The sequence below is a fragment of the Pinus tabuliformis genome, chromosome 8 (genome assembly GCF_031772625.1).
Source record: "Pinus tabuliformis cultivar Carrire ecotype Pingquan chromosome 8, CPIR1, whole genome shotgun sequence".
NCBI classification, from domain to species: Eukaryota; Viridiplantae; Streptophyta; class Pinopsida; order Pinales; family Pinaceae; genus Pinus; species Pinus tabuliformis.
The window spans coordinates 727,109,887-727,128,772 of NC_142294.1; the positions used below are offsets into that span (position 1 = coordinate 727,109,887).

Genomic DNA, 18,886 nt, shown 5'->3' on the forward strand with positions numbered 1-18,886 from the left:
CACTATTGCTATACGTAAATTACCCACTCCTTTAAAACACATAAAAAAATCATACTCTTTAAAGACAAAATAACAAAATCAATTTACCTCAATATAAATACTTTGAAGGCTATTAAACACCATTAAATTCAAAAATCCAATAACCCACACCAATAACAAAATAGTAAATAATAAACATTAATTATATAATATTAAAAACTTTATATGAAAAAAAAAAACTACATAATTCAATCCAAAAATCCAAGAACACACTTCTTCAATACTTATTACTTTTATCTAGAAAAAAAAGGGAAAAAAAAAGAGAGACGAATATTGGAGAACCATAACTTTGATCCTATTGGTGCCACAGTGGAAACAAGTATTGAAATTGACAATGACTAGTGATTGTTACATATTTACTGTTATTTCAAATAAAATATCGACCACGTTCAATTTACATAAAGGTGCTTTACCACGTTTTGATTATTGTGGTGAAATGCGCCACGTCATCTTTGTGAAGGAGATCATAAAACCCATGGCTATTGGTCAAAATAAAAAACCCTTCAACTCTAGGTCACGTTCATCAACGGCTCCATTTTTGCTTCCCGGAAGTATCGGTCAACTCACCCATCCTGACTGGCAATCACATGTGCCTTGAATCCTCCCTGAGCTGCGAGCATTATAAGGAGTCCAAGTAATTCTTTGCCGAAAACTCATCCCTCAAACAATTCCACTGGTTTAGAGTTCGACTGCCACAACATATCAGTGATTTGTTTCATTTGCCATATGGTTATTTGAGACTTGTAATGTGTATTTTGAAATCCAGATTGTCCTTCAACTGACAGGAATGGCAGGTGCAGAGCTTCCGTCTTTCCATGATGCCTTTGTCAGAATTTTACAGGGCCTGGAACTGCTGAAGAATATGCATTTAACGCAAAAAACCACTTCGGAAATTTTTTACACCGCAAAGATTGAAATAACCAAATCAGAGCAGCATTCAGATACCGAAGTTCCTGGCCTGGCTGCAAAGATTCAGAGCTCTCCTGCTTCTCAGAGCAACCCAAGCTTCAGAAAACGCAAAAGGAAGCAAGAAAATGACAAAATTTTTAGGGTTGATATTGCCAAGGCAGAGGAGGAGGATGTCCTGGAGCAACTTAAGGCAGAGGAATGCCGATATTTTGTCAAGTATTTTGGTGAACTGCTGCCAGATTTCACGCCAGACGACGCTGTGCTGAAAGAGACTGCGAATTTGAGTCAGAAATTGGAAGTATGCAAGAGGCTAATAGGCCGAGCCGCTCGGTTTATCAGAGAAAAGAACGTTGAGTTAGAAGCAGAGAACGCTAGGTTTGAAAAATTAAATGAATTCCTTAGCAGGGAACAGAAATTCAAGGAACAGTTGAGAAAGAAGCTGGTTGAGTTGCAAGACACAGTCAAAGCTATTGTTGTTGCTACCGAGGAAGGAAGCAAGTATGTTTTCGACCCTTTTCGCTCTTTTATCGCGTTTAAGTAGGGCTTTAATTCAGTGAATGATTGTACTTTACTGCCTAGAGGACATTTGTTTCAACTTTAAAGCTTTGGAGAACCTGTCCAGTTTTTTTAAATTAAAATTTAAAATTCACTCACTATGCATTTAAAATTAAGTGCTACTTTGCATGGACTAATGAATCCTCCCCAAACAGTCGAAGTTTAGCTTTTCAATCAATGCTTGTAGTTTAGTGCTTGAGATTGATTTTATTTATGTCAAATGAAATGCTACTTTGCATGGACCGATAAAATAAGTTGTATCTCTGCAAAAGTTGTATTTACATTTTCCCTGAATGCTTTTAGTTTACTGTTTGTTTTATGTCAAATCAAGTGCTGCATTGGATGGACTGATAGAATAAGCCGAAAGTGTGCAAATATTGAAATTTAGTTTTCGAGTGAATGGTTATAGTTTATCCTGTAATTCGAATTAATAGAATTTGAGAATCATCAATTTCAATTTAAAATTCGTTTGATAATTACACTGAGCTTTGAAGAATATTGGAACTTAGTTTTTCAGGGTCAATTGATTTTATTTGTTATTCTTAATTAAGTTTCACAACTAAATGCCAAATTAAATGCAACTTTGTGTGCACTGTTAAATTATGCTAACCTTGTGCAAATTTTGAAATGTAGTTTTTCAGTGTTATTTAACTGTTTAAAATTGATTTCATTGAAATGCATTTAAAAACACCCATAGCAATGCCCAACTACATTACATGGACTGATAAATTTAACTGAGCTCCTGCGAAGTTTGAATGCTTTCACTGAATGCTTCAGTGGTTTATTTTGTCTCAAAGTTGAATTAATTTATATGTATTTGAGAAAGGCTAATTGCACTCGGAGAAGATATGTGCTCTTATAGCCCAGTTTGATGTGCACACTAATAAAATAAGATGAAAATTTAATAATAATACCTTACAAAAGTCTTGTTGGCTGGTGAAACGATGTTTTCTTACTGTCCATTATAGGTTAACCCATCGCTGTAATCTGATGATTCTTAAAATTATGATAACTTGGATCTCTTAAGTATCAAGAGGTTTTTACTTTTGCCCTTGTTTTTGTCCTCTTGATGTATAAAATATATGAAGTTAGTAAGAAGTTTTTCTGTAGATTTTTTTAAATTCCTCTTGATGCTTAATAAATTTGGAATTAAGATAGATATATAATATTTTAATTAAAATTTCTTTTACAACTTATAATAAAAGTTGTTTTACTTAAAAAAAAGTTGTTCTTAGAGAAACTGCAGAAGACTAATTTGAACCTTTAACATAAGCACACAATGTTACAATGAAATTTGACAAGAAATCAATGTAATGCTTATCTTTAACAGAGAACCCTCTTTGCACAGTGCACACAATGCTGAAATGCCTAGAAGTTTTTGAAATAGGTATGGATAGAAACGTCAACCCTAAAACATGGAAACATCACCCTAAATGTCATATATGTATGTATGTATGTATGTATGTATACAAATAAGTTAGTAACACATTATTTTGTAAAAAAAGAAATAAGGACACATAAATGACATTTTAGAAGGAAAACCTAGTCTATATTAACTCTCATAGATGATTACATGATGAGTAGCTGTTGTTAAAAGCACCTTGCTAATGGGAGGCAACATAGTTAATTCTCCTAGACACTCTTGGGGTTAGGCTCTGCTAATGTGCTGACAGGAAGTGCAGGAAGTGATCTCTTCCGGTGGATCTACTAGGATAGTTTCAGTGGATGTAGCAGCCTTCGATCTCCTGTATATGTGAACCACACATAAAAAAATGATGCAAAAATCCAAAATTAACCTTTATAAATGAGGTTGTACATTGAAAGTTCGAAAATAAGCCTTTATACATGAAGCTACATGTGCTAAAATTAAAATAAAACATGAACTAAGGAAAAATATTTACTGCATATTGGTAATCATCTTCATCCTCATCCTCATCCTCATCCTCATCCTCATCCTCATCCTCAAAAATATAACAAGATACTTGTTCAGCAGAAGAGGCAATTCTACTAGTGCTTTCAGTTCGACTTACATCACCGCTAATATCAAGAGTAGCAAGAAAGAGCTTTAAGTGTACTTTTTTTACTGAAATTAGCTTAAGAGTGAAATCAACCTTGTGAAAAATGTTTAATTAAGCGGTTTTGGCCATAGAAGGGACCCACGCCCTTCTTGGCCGCTTGAGCGACCCTGAAAAAACCACTTAATTCACCGAAACGCTGTAGTTTTTGGTTGAAACACTTTTAGCCGTACTGCACGGTGTTTCAGAATCATGAAACGCCATATAGTTCAGTCAACGGTGTTCTGGGGAAGTTTTGGCCAAGTTTCGACGTTTTGGTAAGTTTATGGTATCGGTACGCTACCCAGAAAGGCATTTTATGCAGCATAACTGCCAAATAATTTCTTAAATTTCCTAGTGAGGCAGTTTAGACAAATTGAATTGCCTACTTAATTGATTTTATCCTTATCAGAGCGCTTTCACATATTCCTATGCAAACATAAACAAACCTGATTTAATTATTTTCACTTGCTGGTCCTAAATAAAATAATTCACAATTCATGGATAAAACTAAAGGAGAGAGGGGATTCTGAATAAAGATATTTGAACAGGAACCAAAAGGGCAGGGATTAACTAATTTTGTGTTCATTTTCTTTTAGATGATCCCATATAATACAATATCAAACTGTTATTAAATCAACGAAGAATCTATCGGATTTTATCGCATTTAATAATAAACTTTAGGTGAAACCAACAGGGCTGTAACTTTGCAATTGTATTCTTTGCTTTTTCTTTATCTCACAATTATTCAAAAGAGTTAAGTAGGAGCTTAACGAATTTTGTGATATGAGTGCCAATTCTATAAAGTTATCAACAAGGAAATTTATTGTTGAAGAATGTAACTAGGTTCGGTCTTCATAATTGTATTTGAGTCAAGATGTAATATATTTGTTAAAATATTTTTTATTTATTATTAAGTTGACTTATTAAAGCATGAGTTTCATGCTTGGGTCAATAGTTAATAGACCAAGCTTCCATTGAGGGATTTTAGGATTTTTGAGTCAAAGTCAATCATCATTTGTAAGAGACCCTTCTCGGGCTCCACAAAGTCGAGAAAGAAAATTTTATTTAGTCAAAATGTCATGTTTCCTTCTCCACCAAAGTTGGCCCCATAGAGAAGATCAAGTCGGCTTCAAGAAGTATTCGACTAGCTGCAAAGACTATATATAAAGAGGTATTCGGGCTACTAAGAAGAGAGATGACAAGACATGGAGTTTTCAATTTGAATAGAAAACAAAGTACATGATGGAGAGAAGTACAAAAAGAAGAAGGAAAGGATGACATCTTCTGTCACATATGCTACTACCTGGGTGAGATACTTTAAGTTGCAGGATGAGATATTTTGAAGAAGTTGAAGATCGAATAAGGCTACTACAAGGTCGAGTTCTAAGCTATTTAAGATGTTAATGGTTAGAAACATTTCAAGATGAAGTTACATAGGAAAAGACCATTGAAGCATCTCTTTTGGAGGCTAATTTGGTGGAGGAGGGTCCTTTAGTTCTAGTTGTCTCACTGTGATACTAATCTATTGAAGGAAGAGTTCTTGATTGGGTTTTCCCCCACCTAAGGGTTTTGCCCTCGTAGTACGCCTATATCTTGTGTTCTCTTGTGTTTTTTGGAAATTGTCTTGATGATACTAATGCAACCACAAAGAAGAAGAAAAATAATTAATCACAAGACATTGTCAACTAATGGAGAAATCAAACTAAACTAAACTGCCCTCAATTTCTCAACATGGTTTCAGAGCTCGGTTCAACTGTATAATGGAAGGAAGAAGGCTAATCAAAAGCTACAAGGCATCAAGGAGAACCTAATTACCTAGAACCAAACCCCTAAAGACCAACATTTTGGGCACATCTTGAAAGCCCTAGTCACTGTGTTAAGGTCATAGGTCTAAAAAAAGACTAAAGGTTTTTAAAAGGCTTATAAGTCCTGAATTGAAACACTGATAGGCTAATTTGACAGCCTATTAAATGCCGAATTCATTAATAAAGGAACCGAAGTCCTAGGCATATTCCTTATAGTCTGAAATCATTATTTAAGGAAACCAAAATCTCTATGTTACCACAAAAACTCGAGATTTCTGAGTATATCATTTTTGGTGGATTATTTTGAAGTTAAGGTCTCCAAGATATTCATTGAAGTCTGCTCTCTCACAAAGAAGAAATGTGAATCCATACAGTGTTATAAAATCTACAAGGTTATAAGCAACATTGTAATACAAAGTTCTAAGTTCAATGGCGTGGTGAAGAGGAAGAATAGAAGCTTCCTTGAAAGTGCACGGTGGATGCTCAATAGTATTGCCAATTTTCTTTTGGGCAATGATTAGAGCAATTGTGGCTTTTACAGACTTCCCATTGTTGCATTTTAGAAGAAGAGCACCTTTGAAGTATGGAACAAGAGGAAGCTGAGTGTTAAACATTTGAGGACTTTTTATGCACATACGAGAAGAGAGGTCAACACGAGTGTGAAGTGCATAATTGGCTTTATGACCCTGATAAGCACACAATCATGCAAGTTGAGATGTAATTTTGACAAGGGACCTATTAGAGATGGAGATTAAACAGAGAGCACTTGGAGCATTGGGTTTCAAATCTGATGAAGTTGTAGAGTCCTCACGATAGGGGCAAATTGGTGTTGGAGCAGGAATTTCATGAAGATCATGTGGAGGAATACAAACCGATGGAGAGTGGAATGTTACTAGGGAAAATGAGGAATTGGAAGGTGGGAAAAGTCACATGCCCATGGATATGGAGAAAGCAAGCCTAAAGCAAGTCAAGGTCTCAAAAGAAATGTTTGTCAACCTTTTAAGAAGATCATGGCATCTAAAAGAAGGCCTTATAGCAGCTTCTATAATCAAGAAGGACAAAGGTACGTAATCATGAGGTATGTATAATATATTTTTGTCAAGGATCTAACATGAAATTTTTTAGGATTAGTTGCTTATATAATTCTAGGATTTGTTGTCTTCTCTATCAAAAGATGTTAATACTGGAATTGATATCCATGACTGTAAACCCTAGATGTCTCATGAAAACTTTTGTTATATAGGAAACCCTAAACACTCAGTACTCTTGACTTCTAGGGTTTGTAAATAGTCTTGGGTGTCAAATAAACTCTAGTATTGATTAAAGGAGAAAATAATTTGATTTTTGCTAGATCTAGGGTTTGTACTTGGAAACCATAGGTTTCCTTCCTCCATTGCTCAATGGAAACCCTAGATTGCCAAATTTTGTATTATTTGTCATTAAGCATTGCAGGTATAAAGAGTATGGTTAAGTTCAAAGGGAGCACTTCAATGAAGGAAACCCGATAAGGTTTGTATAAGGAGCGACTCAAGGTATGAATAATTTATAGTTAGTCTTCCTCACATAAAAAGGTATAATTATTTTTGAATTTGCTTTATATCACTAATTCTTTCATGTCTAGCTTTTTGAATCTCAAAGATTCTTGTTAGGGTGATTAATCATCAAGATTGAATCTACTCTCTTTATATTGTCATTCTTATGGAACCCTAAAAGGTTCTTTGTAAAACCCTAGTGTACTTAGGGTTGTTGATGAAATCTAAAATTTTGAAACCTTAGTTCTATAGGTTTTGTTGTTAATGTCTAAAGTTATGTACTAAAACCTAGATCTTTAGAGACTTGTGATCTAGGGTTTATAAGCAAAACCTTTTGTAATAATAAGACTTTCGGAATGATACCTTAGGAGAAACCCTAATCTTGTCAAAATTGTTATATATCTAATGTATTAATGTCTGTGATATTGTTATGATATGCTAGTGCATCCTAAGATTATGTATATGCGAATATGCTGACTTAATTGTTGTTTCTCATGTATTCTAGGGTTTATAACAGAAGTCTAGTAAAACCTAACATTGTTGAAACCTTAGATGCATAGTAGTATTGTTACTAATGATATCTAAGGCTTTGTGCATCTAAAATGAAATCTAGGGTTTGCAAGCAATTATAATTAGAGTCTCTCACATATCTTTAAAAGTAATATTGAAGCCCTAGATACATTGAGAATAATATCTTGATTGAGTTGCTAATGTAATCTGGGGTTTGTGACAAAACCCTAGCAAAAAGGTGATTATATAACTTTTGCTGATTACTACTAGGTGTCTAAAGTCTAAATGCTTCCATTACAATAAAATGATGCTTCTATATATATTTGGTTGTACTTTCTATTAAAGGATTTGCAGGTACATAATCTTCAAGATAATGAAGATACTCGTATAAACGTGATAAAGGAAGCTATTAGGATGATGATGATCAAGATGACCTTAATGAATTCGTAAAGGGTTGAAGCTTATCAAATGTTATAGAAAAAGAAAATTTGTTGATCTCCCTAAGTTAAGAGGGAGCACAGTAAGAAACAAGACTACATCTCCCCAGTTGAGAGGGAGGGCATATTATGATAGTCATGATGGATAACTTGTAGAAGAAATTGAAGAATGAATAGATATGCAATGTACTGAGGATGTCTTGGCGCTATTGAAGAAATGAAAGAAGAAAAGCTTCCGAATAGTTGAATCCGAATAACTAAGTGGCATCAAGATGATTGAGAACCCCAAAGGTTTATGATTACTTGTATATGTATATTTGAAAGTTTATTGCTGATTGGGGCTTGTGTTTGAACAGGTACAATCTCTCCATAAGAAGAATGAACACTTTGGAAGCATGATTAACAAATGGATATATCTAGTTTGATAGGGAGAGTTGAAGCATCTAAGGTGGATACTTGGGAGGACATTTGGCCGACCTATGTGTGTTTGATGTCCTGATCCCGAAGAGGGAAGGAGGGAAGGTGGCGTTGGTCTTGGAGCTCTGACCTTGGATACACACCTAGATCCTTGGGTTGATGGTTAGTTAGTAAGCCTGATGGTACCTAGATTGGCTGAAAGCTTTAGTCCATCTTAGTTCCATCCGGATAGATAACCCTGGTTAGGTATCTAGTCTGAGGCACTAAGTGTGCCAGAACTCTTCGTAGTTCATTTTGGAGATCTTCCATGTACTTCTGTAAATATAGGTAATTATGAATACCTCACTAGTTAAGAGGGTAGTGTTGAAGAATGTAACTAGGTTTGGTCCTCACAATTGTACTTGAATTAAGATGTAATATATTTGTCAATTTTATTATTTATTATTATTAAGTTGACTTATTAAAGCATGGGTTTCATGCTTGGGTCAATAGTTAATAGGTCAAGCCTCCATTGAAGGATTTTAGGATTTTCGAGTCAAAGTCAAAATCATCATTTGTAAGAGACACTTCTTGGGCTCCACAAAGTCAAGAAAGAATATTTTATTTAGTCAAAATGCCATGTTTCCTTCTCCACCAAAGTCGGCCCCATAGAGAAGATCAAGTCGGCTTCAAGAAGTATTCGGCTATCTGCAAAGACTATATATCAGTGTTGATAATATCGGTATCGGGAAAATATCGGCGAGGGTCCGGAAAATATCTTATCGGCAATATCGGTGAAAATATCGGCAAATATCGACAAGCATAAAAATGCATAATATATTCATTTTTTTCAGATTTCTAAACATATAAAGCAATAACAACATGAACTAAACACATTGGCACATAAATATGAAGAAGGCATTGATATATATGATGTCAAATAGAAATGATACATCAAACTTCAAAGGCGATACCAAATCTTGCTGATCCCTGATAATTGTCCAATCAAGGACTCAAACAAAATAACATCACATATCCTACTGATCCCTGATAGTGATAAATTGATAATTGTCCAATCAAGGACTCAAACAAAATAACATCACATATCCTGTTGATCCCTGATAGTGATAATTGTCCACTCAAGGACTCAAACAAAACAACATCACATATATAAAACTTTAAAAGTATTTCATTATCATGAGTTATCAACTTATATGTAGCAAAAGTTGCAAAACAAATAAAACTAGCAGCTATCTATCTGAGACCATTGGCCTCTCCCTAGCAGCTTTCTTTCTGTCTTGTTCAGAAATTGCTTCACGAGCTTTTTGTATAACCTCTGCACTAGAAACCATACAAGGCATCACATCTGCATCATATGCAGAGAGTTTAGCCAGATGGTATTTCAATCGTGTAATCCCTCCTGACATCTTGGTCCCACACAAGTTGCATGATATATATGCCTGATTTTCCCCACCCACAACCTCCCCATACTCCCAAAATGGGTCCAAGGCTTTTGGCATATTTGACATTTGTAGTGAACTAATTCAAACCTAGGGCACAAAAAAAACAAAAAATTGGCATTAAACCCCCCAACACAAAATGAAAAAATAATAAGTAATAACAACCTCATTCAAAAAAAATTACTACATTATTTGCATTTTGCAATGTGAATGAAAAATGGCAATAAGAGGGTGCATAAGAAAGTTGAAAAAAAAAATGAAGCTTGCTGTCCAAATATGGAGAAAACCCTTGCATTGGTTCATGGGCATGAAAATCATAGCAAATGGAAAAAAACAAAGAAACAAAATGTTGGTAGGCAAAGAGGCAAGCAAGCATAACCTAAAATCTATGAAAAAATCATTAACATAGGGGTTTTTAAGAACATACTTGCTAATGGAAGAAATGAAGTTTGTCTCACTACTCTTCAATCTTTGATCCACAAAAAAATCTTAATTGGTGGTGATAATCGTCGTTTGATCTTCAAACCCTCCTTGACAAGCACCACAAAACTCTTTCCCTTTCTTCTCCAACACTCAGAAACAGAAATGAAGAAAAAAAAACCAATTTTCGTTTTTTATAGCCGCGGAAAAACACGCCCGACGATATTTTAGATCGTCGCGCGATATTTTCGAAAATATCGCCGATATTTCGTAAATCGCGCGATATTTTCGGGGCGATATATCGACTCGCCGAAAATATCGCGAAATTTCCGATATTCGGCAATATATCGCTGATATTATCAACAGTGCTATATATAAAGAGGTATTCGAGCTACTAAGAAGAGAGACAAGACATGGAGTTTGCAATTCAGATAGAAAACAAAGTACAGGATGAAGAGAAGCACAAAAGAAGAAGGAAAGGATGACATCTTCTGTCACATATGCTACTACCTGGCTAAGATACTTTAAGTTGCAGGACGAGACATTTTGAAGAAGTTGCAGATCAAATAAGGCTGCTATAGGGCCGAGTTCTAAGGTATTTAAGATGTTACTGGTCAAAAATATTTCAAGATGAAGTTACATAGGAAAAGATCATTGAAGCATCTCTATTGGAGGCTAACTTGGTGGAGAAGGAGGGTCCTTTAGTCTTGGTTGTATCACTGTGATATGAATCTACTAAAGGAAGAGTTCTTGACTGGATTTTCCCCTACCTAGGGGTTTTACCTTGACAATGTGCCTATATCTTGTGCTCTCTTGTGTTTTTGGCAATTGTCTTGATGATACTAATGCAACCACAAAGAAGAATAAAAATAATTAATCACAAGAAATTGTCAACTAATGGAGAAATCAAACTAAACTAAACTGCCCTCAATTTCTCAACACTTATTGCTAGTGAGTTTGCTAGATCAAATTCGCTTAATAGTGAAGTATATGATGGGGTTTATTCTAATTCAGATGAAAGTGGAAACTACCTCTTTTGAATACTGAAGCCTTATGTCAGAATGGGAGAATGTTGTTCGTGTCAATGGAATGATGTCAGAATGGGAGAATGCCATTAATGTCAATGGAGTGATGCCTCTTATTTAACAGATGATTTAGGTTTAGGTATTTAGCTTGCTCATAATCAATACTTGTACTCGAGTTTGGTTCCAAAAACTTAGCGAAAAGGAGAAAAGCTAGTGATACTCGAGTTTGGTTAAAAAACCTATTGAAAAGAATTCCTTTTTAGGTTTAAAAAATTCGAAAAAGAGAAGAGATTGTACTTGAATTTGGTTCAAAAAATATAGTGACAGGGAAAAGAAATCCTTTCTTGCATGGGCCATGGAGCATTGTTATTGTATCTATGTAACAAAATTTTCTAACAAACACGACCTACTGAATGGATGCCCTCTAACATGATGGATGTATGACCTTTTGTCTTGATATCTAGTCTATAAATCTTGGCCAAGGTGCATTCTTCTTTCCATTGTTGATTTGTGCAACTCAAGTTTGGTTTAAAAAAATTAGGGAAAGGAGAAGCATTGTATGTACTTGAGTTTGATTCCAAAAACAGATTGAAAAGGAGAACTCACATTTGGTTCAAGAAATTTAAGGAAAAAGAGAAGAGTTGCTTGTACTTGTGTTTGGTTTAAAAAATATTGAAAGAAAAAAACTCCTTTCTTGCAGGGGTCATGGAGCTTAAATTGCTATTTGTACCTAGGTAACAAGATGAACACTACTTAAATATATGCACTTTACTCTTCATGTCCAATCTAGAAATCTTGACCCTCAGACATTCTTCTTTACATTAATGGCCAATAAAACTCCAATAAGCTTACGAAAATGGTTATCAACAACTAACTAAAATATTCATTTCATATTACATTCCACTTAAGTAAACCATCAACTTAATATTCTTATAATAGATGAATGTAAAAAACCCAGTGAATTATATGATCCCTTTGTATAGAAAACTCAACTCACTATGATCCCTTTGTATAGAAAACTCAACTCACTTAACTTTTGAAGTGTCCACTGCCCACATATTATCCCATACAAGGTTATTTGTGGGCTATCATACGCGTTATTATTTATCTATTGTTTTTAGATATTAGCCGAACGTGTGCTTTGTTGAGTACGGACTTTATTAGAGTTGGGTGTTCAACTTTTGTCGAATTTAACCAGATTTGTATAGGGATGAAACAGTAAAAGTCTCTTTTGAAAAAAAAAAAAAAAAAAACAACATCAAAGAGAAATTGTATATGTATAAACGTTTTATAAATATTTTGTTCATTTATTTTTGTTTATCTCCCTTATTCTTAAGACTTGCCCCAAATATTTTCAAAACAAATCGATAACTATCTTCATTGCCAAACCCTTTTATATCCCTTATCCGCTAGAATTTCCATTGCCATCATCTGCTTCTGCTTCTTTTTCTTTATGTGTATATTTATAATGTCAAATTTGTTAGCAATCATTTAAATCCTTGCTTGTCCTCCTGGTAATTTTTTCTGGCACATGACTATCTTGTCATTCCACAAATTGTCATCTTTACTACCTTGGTACTTAACATTCTTTTTACTGTTTAAGAAAAAATAGTTATAAACCAATATCGATCAAACAAAAACTTGCAGCCCTGTCTGTCCCATTCAGTTATGTCCACGTCTTCATCTCTTCAAGTTTTATCTTTACTCTTTCATATTCTACTGTGCTTCCTTTCAAACAATTGTTGTTTGTCGCATGGCCTTTCTAACAACTGTTGTTTGTGACATGTAGTTTCTGTTGATAAACAGAATTTCAGAAATGGTCTGCTTGCTAGAGATCCTATAGAATTTTCTTACTTGTAAATAGGACCATTCGTTTGGGTTTTGTACATATGCTTCTCATATAGGAGCATTTGTTCGGTTTTATCCTTCTCAAAGAATAGAACAGTTCTGGGAATAGCGAATGATAGATGGTATCTATTACGTTGATGAGAGAGAAGAATAAATTTATAAAGTTCAATCTTGAGCAATTTGTAATTTATCAATATTTGTCCATTCAAGCTAACCTTTAGTCATTGTAAATGCATTGCTTGTACAGATCCTGTAGATTTTTCTTACCCTACAAATAAAATAGGCTTCTCAAATAGAAACATCTGTTGGGTCTTGTGCATCCTCAAAGGCAATAACAGTGCTTTGAATAGTGAAAGGTGATGAAATTTATTTAAAAAAACACATTTATTAGACGGGACAAAGTACATCTACAAGGTTCAATCTTTAGCAATTTGTAACTTATCAATATTAGTCTCTTTAACTAACCTGCAGTCATTGTTAATATCATATGATCATAAATAGGGCTATGACTACAATATCTTCATAATGTCCTAAAATAATATAAAACACTAAACCCTTTATGTGGAAGCCTATGGTCAAATTAACTTCAGACAACTTTATAAAAGATATTTTAAGGAGTATTGTTGTTGGGAAGTATCTTTTCAAGTGTCTTTATATGTGTGTTGGGTATGGATGGTCATTTACATGGAATATTTAAGAATAATTTAAGTACTTGCGGAAAGTCCTCAAAACATTCTTGTGCAAACTAATTTTGATGTTGGCTTGTTGAACATTTCAAATATGCTATGTACTCCAAGCATAAATTAGAAAATTGTATAAATAAAGGTTACATAGTGTGCATATAAAAAAAATGTGTTTTTTTAGTAAATTTGTTTTCAAATTCAATATATTGCTTTTCGATGCGGAAGGTGGTTGTGATTTGATTTCTAAGGTATGGAATTTGGAAGCTAGGCTATTGAGTGAGTTTGTATGGATTTTGTGGTGAGAAGCCATTATTAGAAAAATGATTTTTATTTCTCTAGGTGGGGGGAGAATGGTGTCACAATCCATAAGTTGAATGGAAGTTCTAGCATGACAAAGGTTCCTTAAGATCCACCCTTTTTTTGAGGAAGCTATTCATAATGTTATTAAAAGGAGGCAGCAAGGAATAACATATTCTTTCATGCATGGAGGAGTGTCATGTTAATTAAATTAATAAAACTAAAATTAAGGTGCGTTTATATTGGATTGGAGAGGGTGATGAACCCACAATTTTTATTTTTATTTTTAAACAAAAGATATTTTTTTGAATACATGATGGATCTCGAGTGCATTTTTTGTGGAAGATTTGGAAGAGATTTTTCGAATCTTTGGTTTACACTTCTAAAACTTTTTTGGTAAATGCTACTTATCAGAGACAATTATGGCCATGAGGAATGCCTAGTTGAAATGATGCTTCCTTAAAAGGTGTGGAGTACTGAATGAAATAGGGTGGCCACAAAAGTTGTTAAACAAGATATAAAATGGGAAATCTCTTAGAATGGATGGTCTATTTTGTGAATTCTTTAAAAAGATGTGGATGATAGTTAGGAATGATATGTTATGGATGGATTGAGAAGTGTTTCACATTTAAAGTAAGGGAATATCAGATTCAAGGATTGTTTAATCTTATGCCTAAGAACTCTGCTAGGGAAACGATTAGTTCACGACGATCAACCACTTTGCTAAATTTGCCAACATAATTCTTTCTAGGATTCTTAATTGGCGTTGACATTATTAGCTCGGACAGCTGCTTTTGCATAGTCTAGCATGCAAAATATGTCAGATTGCCTCTTTAGGTGCTTGCTTGAGAGAAGTGATAATACTGATTTCTTTCTTAAGTTTAACTTAGGAAAGCACATTAATTATTTAATTTATTAATGTTGATTATTAAGCGAAGTTTCTAACAATAAATAATTAAATTATTCAAGTGACTTAGAACTGACCTCTACAATTGATCTTAAGTTAGGCTTAGGATTTTATCCTATCCTTTGATTACTTAAAAGATTAGGGTTAGGGATTTGGCTTAATAAAATTATAAAATAAGCCTAAGTGAAAGGTGAAAGACACATTGTGGTTGAGAGAGTGATGTTCTCAAGGAGTGAGATACTGAAGGATTGAAGAGAAAGGAAAGGTGTACAACAAGGAATGTTTGGGAGTGAAATTTAGAGTGGTCAAACTTGTGGAGAAGGAGGCTAAGTTTTTTGGTGAGAGAGGCTGAGCTTTTTTTGGAGAAGGCTGAAATCAATGAAAAGAAGTTGAGTTTTTCTAGCCAGTTTTACATAGAGGAGGGAGGCTGAATTTCCCAGTGTGCAAGGGGCTATATAGGTGTAGAAGGAGGCCGATTTTCCTATTTATTTCCACTAGAATTTTAATTCTAGAGTTAAAATGTCACTTTATTTATTTTCAGTAGTTTTTAGAATTTTATTGAGCAAATATATTTTTCGGGTATGAATTACTTGTTGAGGAAAAATAAATCAAATTTGGTAATTAAAAGTTAACGTGTTATAAGAGCACTAAAACTCTGAGGGGTAGATCAATGTTATGAAACCAGCTCACAAAAATATAGAAAAGATAGATGAACGCTTTAGAAATAAGCCTCTTCATGGGGGCAACCTCCTTTACATTACACAAATGAACAATTCTTCGATGATACAAATGACAAGACTTCCTTTCTATATATAGGAGTCTAAGGGGTCATAATATAATCAGAGCCGACATAACAATAATAATGTAAGGGCACAATAATAACAATAGTGGGCTTCTATGGGGCACAATAATAACAATATGGGGACTACATAAGCACAACAATATAATAAGGGGGTTGTACTAATAACAATAAGGGGTACACTAGTAGTATAGGGACCTAACATGCCCCTGTCCTTCAAAAGGTGTTGTCCTCAACGCTTGAGTAGTTATTGATGCTTCTGTATAAAATTCTTGTCCTCCCATGTGGAATTTTCAGCGGGTAAGTTCTTCCACTTGATGAGATACTCTGAAATTGATCGATTTCGTAGCTGACGGGTTCTTGTTTATGTGACTGCTCCAGGTTCCAATATGATTTTTCCTTCCTCGTCAAGTTCTGGCAATATTGTTTGAACTGGGATCTTTTGCAACTTTTGAATGAGTGGCCACACTTCTTCGTCCTTCTTCCATTCATCCTTGCTTCGTTTATCCAATCTGGTTGGATAATAGAAATAGCACAAAACAATGCTTCCACATCCTCATCCTTTCTTAAGAGTGCATCTGCAACAACATTTTTCTTCCCTTTTTTGTAGATGATTTCAAAGTCATAACCCAACATATTTGTGACCCATTTTTTCTGTTCTTCTAAAGGTAATCTTTGTTCTAAAAAGTATTTAAGACTATCATGATCCATTTTTACCTTAAAGTGTCTTCCCATTAGGTAAGGTCGCCATTTCTTAAGTGCGTGTAGTATTTCCAACATTTCCTTCTCATAAATAGCTTTCTTGAGGGACATTTGTTTGTATGGATGTAACCATAAAAATACCCAATCGCCTACATCAAAACTTCTTTCATTGCGATGTTGATCTGCCTGTTGTTTCATTTGATTCTGCACCAAAGTGGCCTTATCCTTTAAAAGTTGGAGAACTTGTTGTTGATGCTCGATGTGATCTTTCACTGTTTGAATCTTTTTCTTCTTGATATGTCCTTCTATCTTGAGAGTTTGAGGAGTCGTAATTTCTTCCAATGCATTACAAGATATGGTTGGATTCATTTCTTGATGCTCGATGTGATCTTTCACTTCTTCAACATTTTTCTTCTTGATATGTCCTTCTATCTTGATAGTTTGAGGAGTGGTAATTTCTTCCAATGCATTACAAGATATGGTCGGATTCATTTCTTGATGCTCAATGTGATCTTTCACTTCTTGAACATTTTTCTTCTTGATATGTCCTTCTATCTTGATAGTTTGAGGAGTGGTAATTCCGGCCAATGCATTACAAGATATGGTTGGATTGATTTATTCTTTCTCGATATGATCTTTGACTTGTTGCACTTTTTTCTTCTTAATATGTCCATCTATCTTGAGAGTTTGAGGAGTGGTAATTCCTTCCAACGCTTTACAAGATATGTTTAGATTCATTTCTTCTTTCTCTGGGGTTGGTTCTTGGTGTATATCCTCTACTTTTGATGTTTCTTGATCCTTTTCTTCCTCCTCTTCACAATCTATGTAAAATAATTTATTCTCAGCACACTTATGACCTTCAGTGTATTTTCTATCACAAATGCAACAAAGTCCTTTTTCTCTTTTTTCTTCCAATTGTTGTCGTGTAAACCTTGAAGGTTGTGGAAGGCTAGGAGAAAAAACAATTCCATAATTATAGTCGTGAGTGGTGGGATTCCTTGTTTCCATAATTTCACTTTCAATTTTTCTTGCCAACCTGAATGCCTTGTCCAATGAATCAGGTTCCCAAAGACGAACCTCGTGTTGAATGTTATCCTTTAAAGTCCCTATGAATACATCAAACATTTTCTTCTCTGAAATATCATTTACCTTTATATTCAATTTTTGGAAGTCCTCAATGTGCTCTGGCATTGAACCCTTTTGCTTGAGATTTATCAATTGGCTAAAGAAGGTGTTTCTCTTTGTATCCTCATAATGTGCTATCATTTCCTCCGTGAAAATTGACCATGTGACAAGTGGTTTACGAGAACAAAGCAATAATTAGATCCAATACATACCTTTTGTAACAGTGGTACACCATGTAGATCAAAATATTTCTCCATCTATAGTATCCAATTTAGCAGATCCTTGCCATCGAACTTCCTCATATCGCCTTTTCTTGATTTGAGGAGCTCGATCTTGAAACGATTGTAACTCTATAATTTCAGATCTCCAAGTTCTGAAATGGCGTCCTTCAGTAGCCCTTTGAGTCATCTTTCTAACTTCGCAAGTCTGATCAAGATTGCATTCTCCAAGGAAGAGTTATGCCAAATCTCCCACGGTGACCTGATTATAGACTAGTTTAGTAGAGCGAACTTGTATGAAGTACCACGTGTCACTGTTTCAACCTTAGGTTCTGCAAATGATACCCAAAAAACTAAAGTCCATCCTCTTTCTGTAACTTCTTACGAAAATGCAATCTGATGCTCAGAGCAAAAATTATGATGATTTTCCCAAGGTGACCTGTTTGGAATGTAATTCGGGGGTTTGCGAAAACCCTAACTTCCTCAGAATATATTTTTGAAAATATAGTGAGGCAGGATTTGAAATTCGGAGCCGAGGTTCAGGCCGACTTCTTCTCAAATGGTTTTTTTTTGAGCTTCTGAAATTTTGTAGCAAAAGAGTTATAGTGATAAGTCCACGATACCCTGTTTTAGATGAAATTATGGAGCTTGCAAAAACCTTAAATTCCTCAGATCATATCTCCGAAAATATAACGCAACAAGATCTGAAATTCGGACCCGAAGTTCAGTGCGATTTCTTTTCAAATGGGTTTTTTTTTAGCTTTTGAAACGTCGCATAAAAAGCATTATAGCGAAAATGCCACGATGACCTGTTTGGAGTAGCGAAACCCTAGAATCCAAAGCTCTGATACCAAATGTTATGAAACCAGCTCACAAAAAGATAAAAAGATAGATGAACGCCTTAGAAATAAGCCTATTCGAGGGGGCAACCTCCTTTACATTACACAAATGAACAATTCTTGGATGATACAAATGACAAGACCTCCTTTCTATATATAGGAGTCTAAGGGGTTATAATATAATCAGAGCCGACATAACAATGATAATGTAAGGGCACAATAATAACATTAGTGGGCTTCTATGGGGCACAATAATAACAATATGGGGACTACATGGGCACAACAATATAATAAGGGGGTTACACTAATAACAATAAGTGGTT

At 34.6% G+C, this 18,886-nt stretch overlaps 1 protein-coding gene across 1 annotated transcript in view; it reads left to right on the top strand.

Moving 5' to 3' along the window:
• Nucleotides 1-679: 679 nt before the first annotated feature.
• Nucleotides 680-18,886, top strand: part of LOC149237646 (uncharacterized) — a 368,823-nt gene continuing 350,616 nt past the window's right edge. The window contains exon 1 of the mRNA XM_089372731.1: nucleotides 680-1,446. Coding sequence (XP_089228857.1) covers nucleotides 827-1,446 — 620 coding nt within the window. The 5' untranslated portion in view covers nucleotides 680-826. The remainder of the gene's footprint in view (nucleotides 1,447-18,886) is intronic.